The 15,511-nt window shown below is 41.8% G+C and overlaps 2 protein-coding genes and 1 long non-coding RNA gene across 4 annotated transcripts in view; 2 read left to right on the top strand and 1 right to left on the bottom strand.

Annotated features, from left to right (window-relative positions):
* The first annotated feature begins 2,361 nt into the window (after positions 1–2,361).
* LOC306974293 (trypsin-like) lies at positions 2,362–4,583 on the top strand. The gene is made up of 5 exons (XM_079571482.1): positions 2,362–2,575; positions 2,672–2,822; positions 3,048–3,301; positions 3,427–3,563; positions 4,060–4,583. Exons 1-5 carry the CDS (start codon positions 2,455–2,457, stop codon positions 4,207–4,209), a joined length of 813 nt encoding a protein of 270 aa, XP_079427608.1. The 5' UTR covers positions 2,362–2,454; the 3' UTR covers positions 4,210–4,583.
* A 24-nt stretch (positions 4,584–4,607) lies between these two features.
* LOC306974291 (small ribosomal subunit protein eS19-like) lies at positions 4,608–8,746 on the bottom strand. The gene is made up of 6 exons (XM_079571480.1): positions 8,588–8,746; positions 8,309–8,379; positions 7,608–7,708; positions 6,381–6,564; positions 5,234–5,288; positions 4,608–5,019 (listed from the first exon to the last, which is right to left on the bottom strand). Exons 2-6 carry the CDS (start codon positions 8,377–8,379, stop codon positions 4,972–4,974), a joined length of 459 nt encoding a protein of 152 aa, XP_079427606.1. The 5' UTR covers positions 8,588–8,746; the 3' UTR covers positions 4,608–4,971.
* Positions 8,747–10,688: 1,942 nt separating this feature from the next.
* Positions 10,689–15,511, top strand: part of LOC306973540 — a 35,840-nt gene continuing 31,017 nt past the window's right edge. The window contains exons 1-2 of one of the 2 annotated variants that reach the window (XR_013793569.1): positions 10,689–11,766; positions 15,154–15,205. This is a non-coding gene — a long non-coding RNA (uncharacterized lncRNA). Of the gene's footprint in view, positions 12,020–15,153; positions 15,206–15,511 lie in introns of both variants that reach the window. The other variant, XR_013793570.1, reaches the window with a different exon arrangement.

Raw genomic sequence — 15,511 nt, 5'->3', positions numbered from 1 at the left:
ATTTCTTTTGACTAGATGCTTTGTCATTTATTATGTCTAAAAGTCAGTTTCATGATACACTATTGCACCAAATAAGTCTGTGAAACATTACAATGGCAATAAAAACTTGTGATCTGGAGGATGGTGTACTTCATCTTCAATGCCATGCAGAAACTGATTCATATGTTTGTTCTTGTTTCATATTCTTTATTTTGGAGACAGACAATTGTGTGACATGTTTTGTGGACAGTATTTCAAATGAATAAATTAATTATCTTGCTGGATGCATTTGGTAAAGTGAGTGTCTCTGAGGGGACAGTGAGGTGCTCTTCATAGGCTTTACGTACATTTACAACAAACAACGTAATAAATATTTCTACTGGTATTTTATTCAGCTCACTTGGGATTATTTTCGTAGGATAGTTGCTACATCAAGCAATCACAAGTCATGAGAGTGGACCAACTATCCTACGAAAAAATAAATCTTGCGCACAGTGGTGACAGTGGTAACAGCCGTCTGTCAGTCCCGTCAGTCTGAGACTGTCAACAGAGCAGACCCCGCCCACACACTCACCCCCCTCGTCTCCCCCAAAGCCTCCGAGACCACCCCTTTCTCAGCAATTTTTGACTTTTGTTTGTGGGTGGGGAAAGACTCTGCCACGCCCGTTTATTTACTCTTTAAGGAGCAGCGACTCTACTCCGAGCTGCTCCCGCAACTGAGCTCCTCACCCGATCTCGAAGGGTGCGCCCAGCCACCCTTCGAAGGAAACTAATTTCGGCTGCTTGTATTCAGATCTTGTCCTTTCGGTCATTACCCAAATCTCATGACCATAGGTGAGGGTGGTAGCGTAGATAGATCGGTAAATCGAGAGCTTTGTCCCGACTCAGCTCCCTCTTCACCACGACAGACCGATACAGCGACCGCGTCACTGCTGACGCCGCACCGATCCGTCTGTCGATCTCACGCTCCATCTGTCCCTCACTCGTGAACAAGACCCCGAGATACTTGAACTCCTCCACTTGAGGCAAGGACTCGCCACCGACCTGAAGAGGGGAAGTCACCTTTTTCCGGTGGAGAACCATGGCCTCGGATTTGGAGGTGCTGATCCTCACACGGGGGGACCTACTGAATGACGTGCAGAGAGCTGGGACCAAAGTAACAAAGGCTACCGTCAGTAACACACTACGCCACCAGGGACTCAAATCCTGCAGTGCCAGACGTGTCCCCCTGCTTAAGCCAGTACATGCCCAGGCCCCTCTGAAGTTTGCTAGAGAGCATTTGGATGATCCAGAAGAGGACTGGGAGAATGTCATATAGTCAGATGAAACCAAAATGGAAGTTTTTGGTAAAAAAATATATTTTATTCATTTATTTATTTCAGTCATGTTAGTTACATGTTTTCACATTTCAACAACTATACATGATTTTTTTTATTTTTTATACGTGATTGAAAAGGAGCACGATGCAAACTCGTCATGTTTGGAGGAGAAAGAATGTTGCATCTAAAGAACACCATACCTACTGTGAAATATGGGGTGGAAACATCATGCTTTGGGGCTGTTTTTCTGCAAAGGGACCAGGACGACTGATCTGTATAAAGGAAAGAATGAATGGGGCCATGTATCGTGAGATTTTGAGTGAAAACCTCCTTCCATCAGGGCATTGAAAATGAAACGTGGCTGGGTCTTTCAGCATGACAATGATCCTAAACACACCGCCCGAGCAATGAAGGAGTGGCTTCGTAAGAAGCATTTCAAGGTCCTGGAGTGGCCTAGCCAGTCTCCAGATCTCAACCCCATAGAAAATCTTTGGAGCGAGTTGAAACTCCGTGTTGCCCATCTACATCACTGCTCTAGAGGAGATCTGCATGGAGGAATGGGCCAAAATTCCAGCAACAGTGTGTGAAAACCTTGTGAACACTTACAGGAAACATTTGACCTCTGTCATTGCCAACAAAGGGTATATACCAAAGTATTAAAATGAGATTTTGTTATTGACCAAATACTTATTTTCTACAATAATTTACAAATAAATTCATTAAAAATCAGACAATGTGATTTTCTGTTTTTTTTCTCACTTTGTCTCTGATAGTTGACTTATACCTATGATGAAAATTACAGGCTTCTCTCGTCTTTATAAGTGGGAGAACTTGCACAATTGTTGGCTGACTAAAAACTTTTTTTCCCCACTGTAAATGTGACCATTTCACTAAGTACTTTGCCTGCTTTCTTTCAAAGACCTTCTCCATCCTGTTTCCCAGGCAGCAGTCAACTCCAACAGGATAAGGTGTTTGATTAGTACATTATTACATTGCATCCAAAGTATTTTCTTAAAAATTAGTTTTCAGTCAATTCTGGTTTGACAGGTACAGTTACTTTATCTTTTCGGTTTCCATGCAACTCAAGGTTTTCCTGTAATTTCTTACGAGCACATGGCTGTTTCCCAGTACACTGCTTACGCTGCAACCCTCTATCATGAGAAATGCAGCAGGATTGGTGCACAGCATACAGTATATAAACAGCAATATTGGTGTCCCGGTCCTGAGACAGATCACAATGAAGACCCTCATCTTCCTGGCTTTGCTTGGCGCAGCCTGTAAGGACACGAATTTGAACTTCTAAATCTAGAATTGAATATTTTTTCAAAAACTCAAGAGCATAAGGACTCATTTTTACCTTGTTTTCTCCACAGTCGCTGCAGAAGATGAAAAGATTGTTGGAGGATATGAGTGTCCCAAAAACTCTGTCCCCTATCAGGTGTCTCTGAACGCGGGATACCACTTCTGCGGAGGCTCCCTCATCTCCAGCCAGTGGGTCGTGTCTGCTGCTCACTGCTACAAGTCGTAAGTGCAAAAAGTTATTCTCCTTAAGTTATTCTCCTTATTGTCAGCAAATATGACTCCAAATAATGACCAGTGTATGATACAGGTGGCATGGTGTCTATTATGGTTAGAAGTGATAATTTACCTGCATCATTTTATCATCTGTCATGTGTGCTCCTCCTCATCAAACATCATAAAGGAAGTTGCATGGGTAGAAGAGACTAACATGTCTTTCATTCTCTTAAGTCGTATCAATGTTCGTCTGGGTGAGCACAACATTGCCGTGAACGAGGGCACAGAGCAGTGGATCGACTCTGCCAGAGTCATCAAGCACCCCCAGTACAATAGCTACAACCTGGACAATGACATCATGCTGATCAAACTGAGCCGTCCCGCCACCCTCAACAGCTACGTCAAGACCGTGGCTCTGCCCTCCAGGTGCCCCGTGGCCGACGAGAACTGCCTGGTGTCCGGATGGGGCAACATGTCCGCCAATGGAAGTGAGTTCAGAGAATGGACACAAGAAAAAATCTGAAAAATGAACTTAGAAAACATAGAAGGACCTTTATGCATTATACCGTATTTTCTTAATTAGTGCATATCTGACACATTCTTTTTCCTCCAGGTATGATGCCTGACAGACTGCAGTGCTTGAGACAGCCCATCATCGACGACAGGATCTGTAAGAATTCCTACCCCCACCTCATGACTCCCAACATGCTGTGCTCTGGGTTCATGTCTGGAGGAGCAAGCAGCTGCCAGGTAAAAAACTGATTACATAACCGTGCTGTCGGGCTCGTATGTGTCTGGACATTGTGTTTTTTAATTAAACACTGCAGACAATCATAAGAAAAAAGTGTTATTTTTAGGACAATCATCAAAAATGTTTAATTTATAAAAATGTTTTCAAAAGGAGTTGTGGATTAACTCATAGTTAATAGGCATGACTACGGTGTCAGAATACTTTTATGTCAACACTATCTCATATGATAAGTCATCCAGTTTATTATATTCCACTTCTTTTGACGACACAATCTCAAACTTTACTAGAGCGGTGCTGGGGCAAGTAAAAAAAAAAAAAATCAATTGAATGTGATTAATTCTGTGACCAATCACAATTATTGTAACGATGACAGGTCTAACCCTCCTGATCCAAACAAAGCCATACAATACTGTTCAGCCCATATAGCCCAGTGTGGAGCTCTCTATTGTGTTCCCCTTGTACTGTTTCATAACCTGACACTTGTCCTCTGTGCAGGGAGACTCTGGTGGCCCCCTGGTGTGCAGTGGCATGCTTCAGGGAGTCGTGTCCTGGGGCTATGACTGCGCTATGAGAGACCATCCCAGCGTCTACGCCCGCGTGTGCCGCTTCACCAGCTGGATCCAGTCCACCATGTCCAGCAACTAAACTCACCCAAAAAACATCATCGTACAGACTCACAGTACTGAGTCTTTATTTTGCATATCTCTCATTTGCATACAGGTCACAGGAATAAAGGTTTGAAAACATGCTTCCATGCTTTTTGAGTTCACAGTAAGATACAAGGATGCTACTACGGCTTTGAGACAAGTACCCCCCACCTTCAATCAGTAGAATAGCATTATGTTACATAGAATCTGACGACATTTTCTGCAAAAACAATACAAAATGCATATGGCTCTTTTGAAAATTATAATTCAGAAATTATATCTTGTCAATTTCTGGGTCTACTGGCAAGTAATACAAAGTAGCACAAAGTTCAACATCACCTCTGATACCACAAATGAAAAAAAAATACTAAAGATAATCACATAATGCTCAATATATAAAGTATTGTCAACAAAGAGCTCAACATTTGAAGATTTGGAATATTCATTTTAAAATAATGCAAAATATAGCAACACCAACCCCTTTCCTGCCTTTAACCAAACCAACACTTTAACCAATTTTGGAATATAGCAAGAACCGCTACGATACAGATAGATACTGCATTTGACACACCATGAAGTGCCTGAGAGCATGCTTTAAGTGCCTTGTACAGTAGCATAGATAACTGCATATCTGTGAAATACCTCTTGTGCCGGGTTACTGAGGGCACGAGTGGTGTGAGAGGCGAGCGCACTTGAGTAAATACGAGAAACTCATGACATACAGCGCGTATCACTGCTCTGGTCTGTTTGCATGCATTCCTCAGACGGTGCTTTGTAAACTGCGCTGCTTCTTGCTTGCAGAGGCAACCTACACACACAAGTGAAAAGTAACGTTAAAGAAGTCATACATTTGTTTTTATACTTTTCATATAAACATGTTTGAATAATCATTGGTATAAGTAGGTGTTTAATGTGGGATCCCTTTAGCAAACACACTATACTGTAGCTATAATGTATTATGATATAATACCCCTTCTTTTAAAAAAAAAAAAAACACAGATATAAATGCATAAGAATCTCACCTGACTGGCAATTCGATCCAAGTCTCTGTGGCCTTGAGGTGTCAGTCTTCGTCCACTAAAAAAGGAAACCGTTTACTTTTACAATTACTCAACCTTTTAAAGGGATATTTCAGGATTTTTGACATAGGGCCTCATTTCCTAGCGTGTTGTTGATTTCTGGAGATATTTTTTTTGTAATTCATGCAGTCATATTTGAAGAGTTTCGTGGCGCTAGGCTAGTGCATAGCAAGCACATTTCTATGGTATCAGCTAGCCTGCATTAAAAACAGTCTGACCCGCTCCACAGAGCATCTGAGGCAAATCACTTATAGCGCCACAAAATCATACAAATGTCGATAGAATTTTTTGGAATATAACTGACCTTGCATCACATGAATGATCGCATTTTGAGGGACTGTTTTCTAGCAGATCACTGCACCGCTGCGTAGTTTATACAACCACGAAGCAGATGCTGCTCAAATATAAGTTCTTTTAAATGCAAAATGGTTAAAATTATTCCATCAACACAGACATTTATATTGTTAGTCTGGCGTTATAAGTGTTTTGCTTCAGATGCTATGTGGAGCGGGTCAGACTGTTTTTAATGCAGGTTAGCTGATACCATAGAAATGCGCTAGCCTTGCACTAGCATAGGGATAAATTACCTTGATGCCCTACATATGCACCATTTTGGTCCGATTAAGGTAAAACATAGGACTTTTAACTTTCTTAAACGTGTTTAACTTCTTACCACCCGCCTTTACCGAGCGCATTTTCTCCAGATCAGCTTTACCCAAATCCAAACTGGATTTCGACTGGAAAAACTGCTTCTCAACTGGAGTTCACAGCCTATAGGCCAGGCCAATGCTGCATTTGAAAGCTAAGACTTAAAAAACTGATTATTTTTGTCATGTTTTCGTCTTTTTTGTTGTGTTATTGTTGCTTTTCCAGCACAATTTGTAGCTCCTTTTTTTTGCTTTTTAATCACTTTTTCATAGTGTTTTTGTGGCTTGTTTATTGTGTTTTCGTCACTATTTTGGTGCTTTTTTTCAAGAAGCTTTTAGATTTGAGTAATGCCAAACTCAAGACGATGTGCTCGGTTCAGGTGGGGGTTGCGAGGTTTCAAACATTGCATTAAATGACTGATTGAATATCTCCTCTCTCATACCCATTGGGGTCCTTCTCCACCATCTTCAGGCCCTCTAGCGCCTGCAGGACTTTACGGGCCACATTTCTGGAGCCCACGCTGAAGTTGGCAGGGCAGACGCCATTTCTCTGCCGTCCTCCATAAATCTTAATCATGGCTCCCACCCCGACACCCCCACGCAGGTACAGGTGGCGGGCTGTGGATGCTGCAGAGGAAAAGGTGACTACTTCGTGAAAGATTCTTGTTCTAGTTGTTGGTTACCATAGTCATGTTTTGGTCTTGGTGTAGTCCTTGCTTAGAAAATAATGTTTCCTGAGTGTGGCAAGTTTCAGGCTGTTCTATATGTGGCAATGCACTGGTTTCATCCCAAAAAACACCAAAAAGACATGAAGTCAAACATACCAGCTTATCAAATGTAAGCCTTTTTCAGCATATACTCTAAGCCTGATAAGATAGCGGCGCAGACAGGTGTACATAGGTCAACTGCTGCATACATTGTTGAAATATTTAAAGATATTGTGCTGCAAGGGGTCGCTAACTCTCAGTAAAATATGGATGAATTTATGTATGCTATTTACATTGGTAATGCAATTCTTCTTTCTTTCTTTTGAACCAGGAAAGTCACACTGAGATTTCATAAAGTCTTTTTCAGAGGGGGAACCAATACCCTGCTCTTAGTGGTAGTGTGGAAACCAGAGCACCCAGGGGAAACCTTTGAAGACACAGGGAGAACATGCAAACTCCACGCAGAAAAGCTCCACCTGGTCTGGGTTCACACCTGGGAACTTATTGCTGTGAGTCAGGATGCAATAACTTATAAAACTTCAAGCAAATAATCCACTGCTACATTTGATGATACATATTACGTTCAACAAAGCCCATTTTTATGCACTTAAAAGTCTAATAGGTAATTTTCTTTCTAGTTATGGATCCTGTCTGTCACTGCACAGCTCAACATATACTAAATCTGACTAAATTGCTTATAAACACGTTTGCGTAATTGCCAACATTTACAACAATTAACAAATTACAAATTGAGTAAACTGTGTGCACACAAATCATTAAACCCAGTAAACTAACTTGACTGCTGTTTCCATTCTTCACGGTAAATTAGGTTTGAGCCACTTATGCATTATTTAAATCAACCTTAATTAAATCTCTTGAATAATCACTTCACTATAGTGTTTCAGAGGCTGCTGCCGCTGCCGTTTTAATGGATCTATTGTGAACAGTGCTGGAATAACTGACCTGCTCGGGTGTAAAACCAGTTGTCATCGCAGGGAGCCAACTCTTTGTGTCTGGCCAGTTTCACAGTGTCAACCCACTCTGGCACTTTCAGCTTCCCTGATCTGTGGACAGCAATTAGAACACAACATCCAGTGGCAAGTGAAGGCAGTGCCTACTTCAACAACAGATGGCAAGAGTGGGTAATTATGCATAAGGGAAATATGAATAAAAATGTGTCCATAGCAAATAGAAGCTTAAAAATGCGTAATACACAACAAATTTATAAAGACTTGAATTTAGAGTAACACAATTGGTTTAGTAGCATGTTTTTCCAGACATATCAGAAGTGGACAGGAAATGTATGTCCACACTTTATGCATGGAAAGATTAATATACTACAAACTAAAGTTACATTTACAAAGTTAGTTTCCTTTATTGATCATTATAATCATCACCATTTCCTTTATTAAACCTTGCTTAAAGGAGATGTAGAAGGGCTTTACAAAACAATATCTGTTGGATTAAAAGACAATAATAAAATTCTATATTCTATATGCTGGTACAAAAAAATACATTTATTTATTTATCTATTCATGAAATATCAGTATTAATATTCATTAATATGTATTGATGGCCTGTCCAAGTGCAGCTCACGTGCAGTGTGTCTGAGAGATGCCAGAGGTGGTGGACACGTGCCAGGCATGCACTGAGCAGTAAATTACTTTTTGAGGAAAGCTGACAGTGCCTTGACAAACTCCTGCTGGTTCACATCTTTCACCGTCACGCTGGGCATCTGAAAGGCACAAGGGTAAGCGAAATACAAAACTGCGATACATTATGTAGGAAAATCTTTAAAGAAGATGTAACTGTCGGAATTTATGCAAAGGGTAGCTCGTAGCATTAGCCTAGCTTAGCCCAAGTTCATAACTTTTAGCAGTTAAGTCAGCAACATTCACATCATCTAACCGCCTTAATAATGGCTGTAAAATGAAATGTCATACCTCGGGAAAAGGTTAATTGGTGCTAAGCGCGTTTATTGTCAGTTTAGCTGGTGGCAGCAAATGCGTTGAAGCAGCAAAAGAAGATGCTGACTGATGCTGAGAGGTGGAAGGGAGGGGACCTGCTGAAACACTGGCCTCAAGTTACCCCTTTGTAAATCCAGATTATCCACGCCTTTTAGACAAGTCACACGTAACATTAGTGTTATCTTAATTTATTAGAGTATTTATTATTGCCTCTATTGGGATATACAATAAGGATTTTCAGATTTTACTTGTACATGTATTTCTCGCATTGTTCCAGCAGAGGGCAGACTTCTGTCACAGCTATGGCCTCTTCTCACCACTTACTTTTATTATTCCTAAGGGCTCCTACTTAAGAGCAAAGAGGACAAGACTTCCGGAGGTTGGATCTCTCACTGGACGAGGGTAAGGTCTGATACTGACAAAAAATATATATAAATGATAAACAAGACAATAGGGCGGCACAATATATTACCACATCATTACCACCACCATCATCATCATCATCATAACCAGGTGATGCAGTATCCATATTCCAGGGGGCCTCAAAATATCAGGCCACATAACGTCACATATGGGACCAATTCCACACGACTATGCCGCGCTGTATCAATCACCAGTCACTGTTCGATTGATAGGTGTCACCTGACTTGTCCCAAATATGGCGCCTCCACCAGCAGCCGCTCATCATGTGTCTGCCAAAGACTGATTGGAAAATCACTGAGGTCTTCCTTTTCACAGAGATTTACACATTCTTTGCTGACACACCCTAAAACAAAAACACATCACATGCAAAATATTCTGTTTTAGTCATGATTTTCCACATTTCTTTTTATTTTTTGGCCTTTTTTTGTCTTGGTACAGTATGTTTTTGAATATTTTCATGTTGATGCAAATTGCTTACAATCTTGGTTCAAGTGTAATAAAACATGCTGTGTTGAAAAAGTGAACATATCCACACAGCAGTAGGAGCTCCCAATTTTTTATTTAGTCACAACTCATCAAAATTGTGACGTTTCGGGCTGAATGCCCTTTATCAGACATAATGGTGTAGCAGAACAACATTGCAATAATATCATTATCGGAATATTCAAGACAGTCGAATATTTCACTCTCGAATATTGCAATTTTTTACCATAGTACGCTGCTTATTATAATCATCATACAATGTAGAACAAACTAGTCCAGAAGAGTAACCTCCATATGGACAAGAAGAAGTAGATATCATTAGCCACTGTATCTAACTACAGTGGAAAACATTGACATTTTGATTGCTTTAAAATTAATTAACACAACACATTGAAACAAATGTAACAAATGTGCTCTTTATCTGCACATTTATTGAAAGATTGATTATATAGGGTATTCAGCAACAACACTCTACCACAGTAATGATAATAATGTTATTGTAGCCATCGTTTTTACAAGAGCAGATAATGGTGTGACACTTCCATAAACAATTGCACCACCTTTCACTATTTTTGTCCGGCGTGTCATATTTCTGGAGTCGCTGACATGTTCGCAGACACAGTGCTCTCTATGTCAGCTCGTCTCTGCTGCTTCCACCCCTCCCCCCAAACACGTCTCTCCCCTTTTCTGTCCCCCTCGCTCGCCCCGTCCTGCCTGCTAGCTCTATTTCAAGCCCGGCTTCCGAGGAAAGGGAGAGAGAGACAGAGAGACGGGAGCGAGAGTGAAAAGAGAGAGAGAGGGGAGGGGATAGCAATTTTGAGTTCAAGTACACGTGCAGAAAATAGGGTGAATAGTGGGGAGAGGAAACTAGGAACGGGAGCGACAGGGGTGGGAGTCGATGTGCGGCGTCGCTCTTTCTATGCGGCGTCAAGGGTTAACAGCACAAAAGCTCGACTACAGTGAGAAGGCGAAAAATGTATTCCTATGGTTGCCCCTCCTTGCTCCTCTCTGCTCAGTGCTACAGTGCTCCTCGTCCCTCCCTCCTGGACATTTCTCCACGAACCCCCCGTCCCCTTTCGCTCGCTCTCCCCTCGCTGCTGAGCTTTATCCCCACCCACCACTTGGTACACGCTCCTTCCTACTCCTCACGCGTTCTTACAATCTACTCGTTTGAAGGCACAGCCAGTCTCAGCCAGCAGCTAGAGCCAGCATAGGCAAGATCATATTCATTTTTCTGCTTCTACTACTACTACTACTACTACTACTACGACTGCTGCTGCTGCTGCTATTAGTATTCGTTTACATCCGCGCCATACTATGCCGAACGTTCACTTTGCAGACCACACCAAAAACGTGGCGATCCTTAGCAAATATCCGAGCCGTGGATTGTTCCCTCAGCTAGAACTCGTGCCACTATGCGCTTTTTCCTCTCCGTGTAGACAGTTTTCTGCACTGTTTTGTTTGCGAATCCAAAACTTCTCTCCTTCTTTTTTTTTTTGTTCCCCGCGAAACCTATCTGTAGCCAGGAACACGAGATGAATAGTATTATGTCAAAGTGTGTGATCGATGGACAGATCACGGGGAAGAAAGGCAAGGAGGTGAGAATGGAGAGCGTGGTCTGCAGGGGAGAAAAAAAAAAAAAAAGAGGCAGAGGTAGGAGAAAGACTACCGGCACTGGGAGGGGAGAGAGAAAAGGGGGGACCACTAGGGGATAGACTTAGGAAGGAGGGACGATGGATAGGAATGGGCAAAATCGCGGGAAAATGACAAAAAGCCAAACTCCGTAATGACACAAATCTCAAATTGGACTGAAGACTTTTTTTTTGTTGCTGTTTTCATTTGAGTTTTTGTTTTTTTTCTCGACTTTGATCGCCCCGCTGGTTCGTGTACGTAAGTATATCTTCATGTCATAATGCTTTTTACATCCTAAAGATTCTCTCCACTCCCTCTGTCTAGACTAACCTTTCCTTGTGCCTGCGCTGGTTTATCGGCCACTTCATTTTTCAACAGTTGTTTGAAAAATGTGTTCCCTTAGTTGCTAATCCCCCCCTCATCGCGTTCATCTCTCCTCTGTCTGCTTTTCCATAGGTGCTCTCTCTTTATCTTTGGGTTATCTCTGTTCCCCCGCTTTTGCCTCTCCTTGAAGGATTGCCCTGCTCATATAGCTTTTGGGGAAAGGCATCGCCAAGAAAGAGCACCTAGTTTTTTTTTTCGGGGGGCCCAACGCATGGGAGACAAGCAGAAGAAGGGTGTGTGTACCGATAAGTCTTAGTGTGTGTGTGTTTCTACGTGCATGTGCGCCTGTGTGCTCGTTTTTTTTTTGAAGGGGTGTGATTTGTGAGTTAAGGCAGCCGGCAGTGGTCAGTCTACCCGGCGCATGCGTGGATCTCCCTGCTGCGTCCTCATTCATAGACAAAACTTGGACGAACACTCGCCAGTCAGTGGGGGAAAAAGAAAAAAACGTGTTTCGAAATGCGTCAAAAAAGCTCGATCGAAGTTGACGTGAGTACCGCCCGTGTTTAACTTTGTGCGTTTTTTTTTTTTTGGCCTGTTTTTTCGCTGGCACCGCGTTTTCTCTGCCTCTTTTTCTTTTCGGTTTTCCATCCGTTCATCCGGGTATCCCCAAGCTGTCTGTTAGTCCGCCAGTCAGACATAGTACATTTGCGCAAAAAAATACCTGTGCATTGTTATAATACGTAAATGTGAAGCTATGCAGAGTCGTATTCAACAAGTGCAGTCACTCTTGTAATTTTCCTCTTGTCAGTATACTATGGATATGCTTTTATATGTTTTAAATGCTATTTGAATCCCTCTTTGTTGACTAACTCACAGCTGTTTCTACAATACTGAATAATGCAAACAGACCTCTTCTTTTGTCTATATATCCCCCTTTATGTTGCAGCAGTCTTTCATATCTTGGCTTTACCTTATAGTCCCTTATGCGGCGTATCAGGCTGCTCTGTGTTTCTCTATTTACATAGCATCCTCTTATCTCTGCCCACATTTTCTCTAACACTTTCCACACAGTTGTTGTCGACAGTAAAAATCCGAGATTGCACAGTTATATTGTTACATATGCGTTTCTGCTCTGCGTTTTTTTTTCCAATTTCGTGTGAGCAGCTACGACTTCAGCGGATTTGAATGGTTTTGTGCTTTGTTTTGGCACCGTGTCTAAATATTTTAACACCTGCAAAGCTGTGGGGGCTGGCTATTAGAAGTTGTATTAACAAGAGCAGGATAAAATTCAAAATTGGATTACCGTTGTAGGCCGTTACGATCTCAGCAAGTGGCCCGAGTCGCTTCTTATACATTTTAATGGCTGAATTAGATGTCCTTAAATGATGTGATTTGACATATAAGGGTGGGCGGGATTTATTGTATTTATGATAAGTGATGGGGGGGGGGATGGGGGGGGCTAGCTTTTGTTTTAGTCGCGTCCCGGGCTCAACCTTTCCATGACCTCTGCTGTAGTTCTCAAGAAAATAATGGGGAGCCACTTTGATGTCAAAATTGTGCTTGCGCTTGCAGTCTGGGAGAGCACAGCCGAGACACAGGGGAGAGCGTAGAGGAGAGAATCACTCCCACAAGATACCAGCGTGAACCTATTTGTTTTTAAGTACGACTTTCGCTCCGTGAAAGTCTCGAATGCCCGTCCTGAGGGGGATGATGGTGCGGTGTTTTGCCGGCTGAAGTGTGGGACCCCCAGGTTTTTTGTTTTTTTTTTGAAATATTGCTCAGACAGACCTGGTGTTACGTAATCTTACATAACGGAGGCAGCAGCTCGGCAGGCTCGTGATCGGGCTATATGGGTCTGCTTTTGGTTTGAACTCACTGGCGGGGTCACCACACTTGTGAATACCTGGAGCTTAAAGGGGAAGCGGCCCCGAGTCAAGACAGACACGTATGAGGCAACACGCACATGGAGCCTGCACATGAACGCGGCATTGCGCTCAACACCGCACAGAGGGAAGCTCCAGTTCACAAATGGCAGGGCAAGGCAAGTTTATTTGCAAAGCACAGTTCATGCGCCATAGGAAGAAAGACAGAAACCAACACATTATAGATATGAATCAGTGTAAGATCGAATAAGAAGTGGTGGATGGAAGCAAGATTTTGATTCGATTGCGTTTCATCATGCGGCCCTAATTCTTATCATGGTCTATTGGGTCACGAACACACCCTTTCTAAGACATTTTTTCGCAATTCTTTCGACATTTTTGGCTCCTTGTTCGAGAATTGAACCAAAGGCAAAGTCAGTGGTAAAATACACGTACACGTTTACATGGAAATGATACAAATTGGGTCCATCATTAGCCCAGTGTACAGCTCCCTCAATAGCAACAATCACAGTCGCAGCTAAAATATCACGTTTTCCCTCAAATGAACTTCCATCGCAAATCTGTGTGACCTCAATTTTTAACAAAGTTGTGTTAATCCAGCCTCTAATCTAATTCCATATGCACGCGCTAACCTGCCTATATCTGGTTATCAAGACCGTGTGTTACTGATATTCAGGGCACCGCAGAGACAGAGCCGTTCCCATGATTCCCAACCAGCGCCGCGGATCCCCTATGTTCCTCATTCATAATTGATGACATCCAACCGCAGCATACATTAATGGCTCAGACAGACCTCAGGAATCCCCGCGCAAGCTGCCATTGTGTGCGCCGTCGTTTCAAATACGCACTGCTGCCGAATTTGTTTCTCCCATCTGCAAAGTGGCGAACGAAATCTTTAGCCGCAGGTTAGTTGTCGTGTGAAATACAAATTATTGGACATTTGTAAATTAAAGTTAAAGACATGCCGTGATCAATTTAATGAAGTTGTTGGTGGGAAAAAGAATCCGTTGGGTTTCTTTCATGCGCTTTAATTTGATAACCCAATGAAAAAAAGCTTCCTATCGGAGGGTTGTTAACCACAGTGTTTTGCTGCGGCCCTTGTTTCACCAGCTGTTGGGCAGATTTTAAGCCAGATGCCCCTCCTGGGTGAACAATGATAGTGAAGTGTCTTTTCCAGAGACACAGCACCAGTGTTTGCTTTTGATTCCCCAATAAATGCTCGATCTGTGGGTTTTTACCCCCCAAATGCTACATATGAAATAAAGACAGTGCAAACTTAAAACTTAATGTACAGAAAGCTATCAACTCCTCAAGTTTATGTAGACGAGTGGAAAGCCTTTTGAGGAGCTCCTTGGTGCTACCTGATGTCGTGATGTGTGATTGTTATCGGTCATTTAATTTTAAATTGGGTAAAAAACAACAACTAAATAATACTTTCCCTGATCAGATTTTTTTCCGCACTGCATTAAATACATATGGATTGACCTCTGCAAATTCTATAATGAAATGCTTCGTATGAGAGAGAGAAAGTGGAGATGTGTTTAACTAAAAACCTGATACTTAATGAGCGCCGCAGGGCACAACCGTATACAGCTACATGTAGATTCTGGTATTTCATCAGTTTACAGTCTATACTTGCAATGAAATAATGATAGTGTTAGAAAATGGGACGCACGCCAGGCACTATATTACCCTTTAGTCAAACACAAATTCATAAATATACATATTAGTAATTAAATTGGAGTATATTAATTCAAATTAGGTTTAAAGGTGAATGTATGTGCTTCTGTTTTCCAGATGAATTGTGGGACAACTTGTGCTTCCTCAACGATGATGCAAATGCCATCAGGTAAGAATAATGTTTAAGATCGCCTCCATGTAAATGGTAGTTTATCCATTAGAAACATTATTACTAAGCCTGGTCAGATTTTAAGGGATAATAATTCACAAACTAATTATTTGGGTCATCAGTAAATAACCATAATCTTTCTCAATGTATAATTGAATATATAATATTGTAACAAATCTTTTTTTCATGTCAAATAGTTTACATAGTCACAGGCAACAACAACAACAAAACATTTCTTACTGTTGCGCTGCACAACTTTTTTGTTTAGTATGAAAAATGTGCTAAAGATAATTTATGAGAGATTAT

Source organism: Gobius niger, assembly GCF_951799975.1.
Source record: "Gobius niger genome assembly, chromosome: 14".
NCBI classification, from domain to species: Eukaryota; Metazoa; Chordata; class Actinopteri; order Gobiiformes; family Gobiidae; genus Gobius; species Gobius niger.
This window is presented reverse-complemented; position numbering and strand designations above follow the sequence as displayed.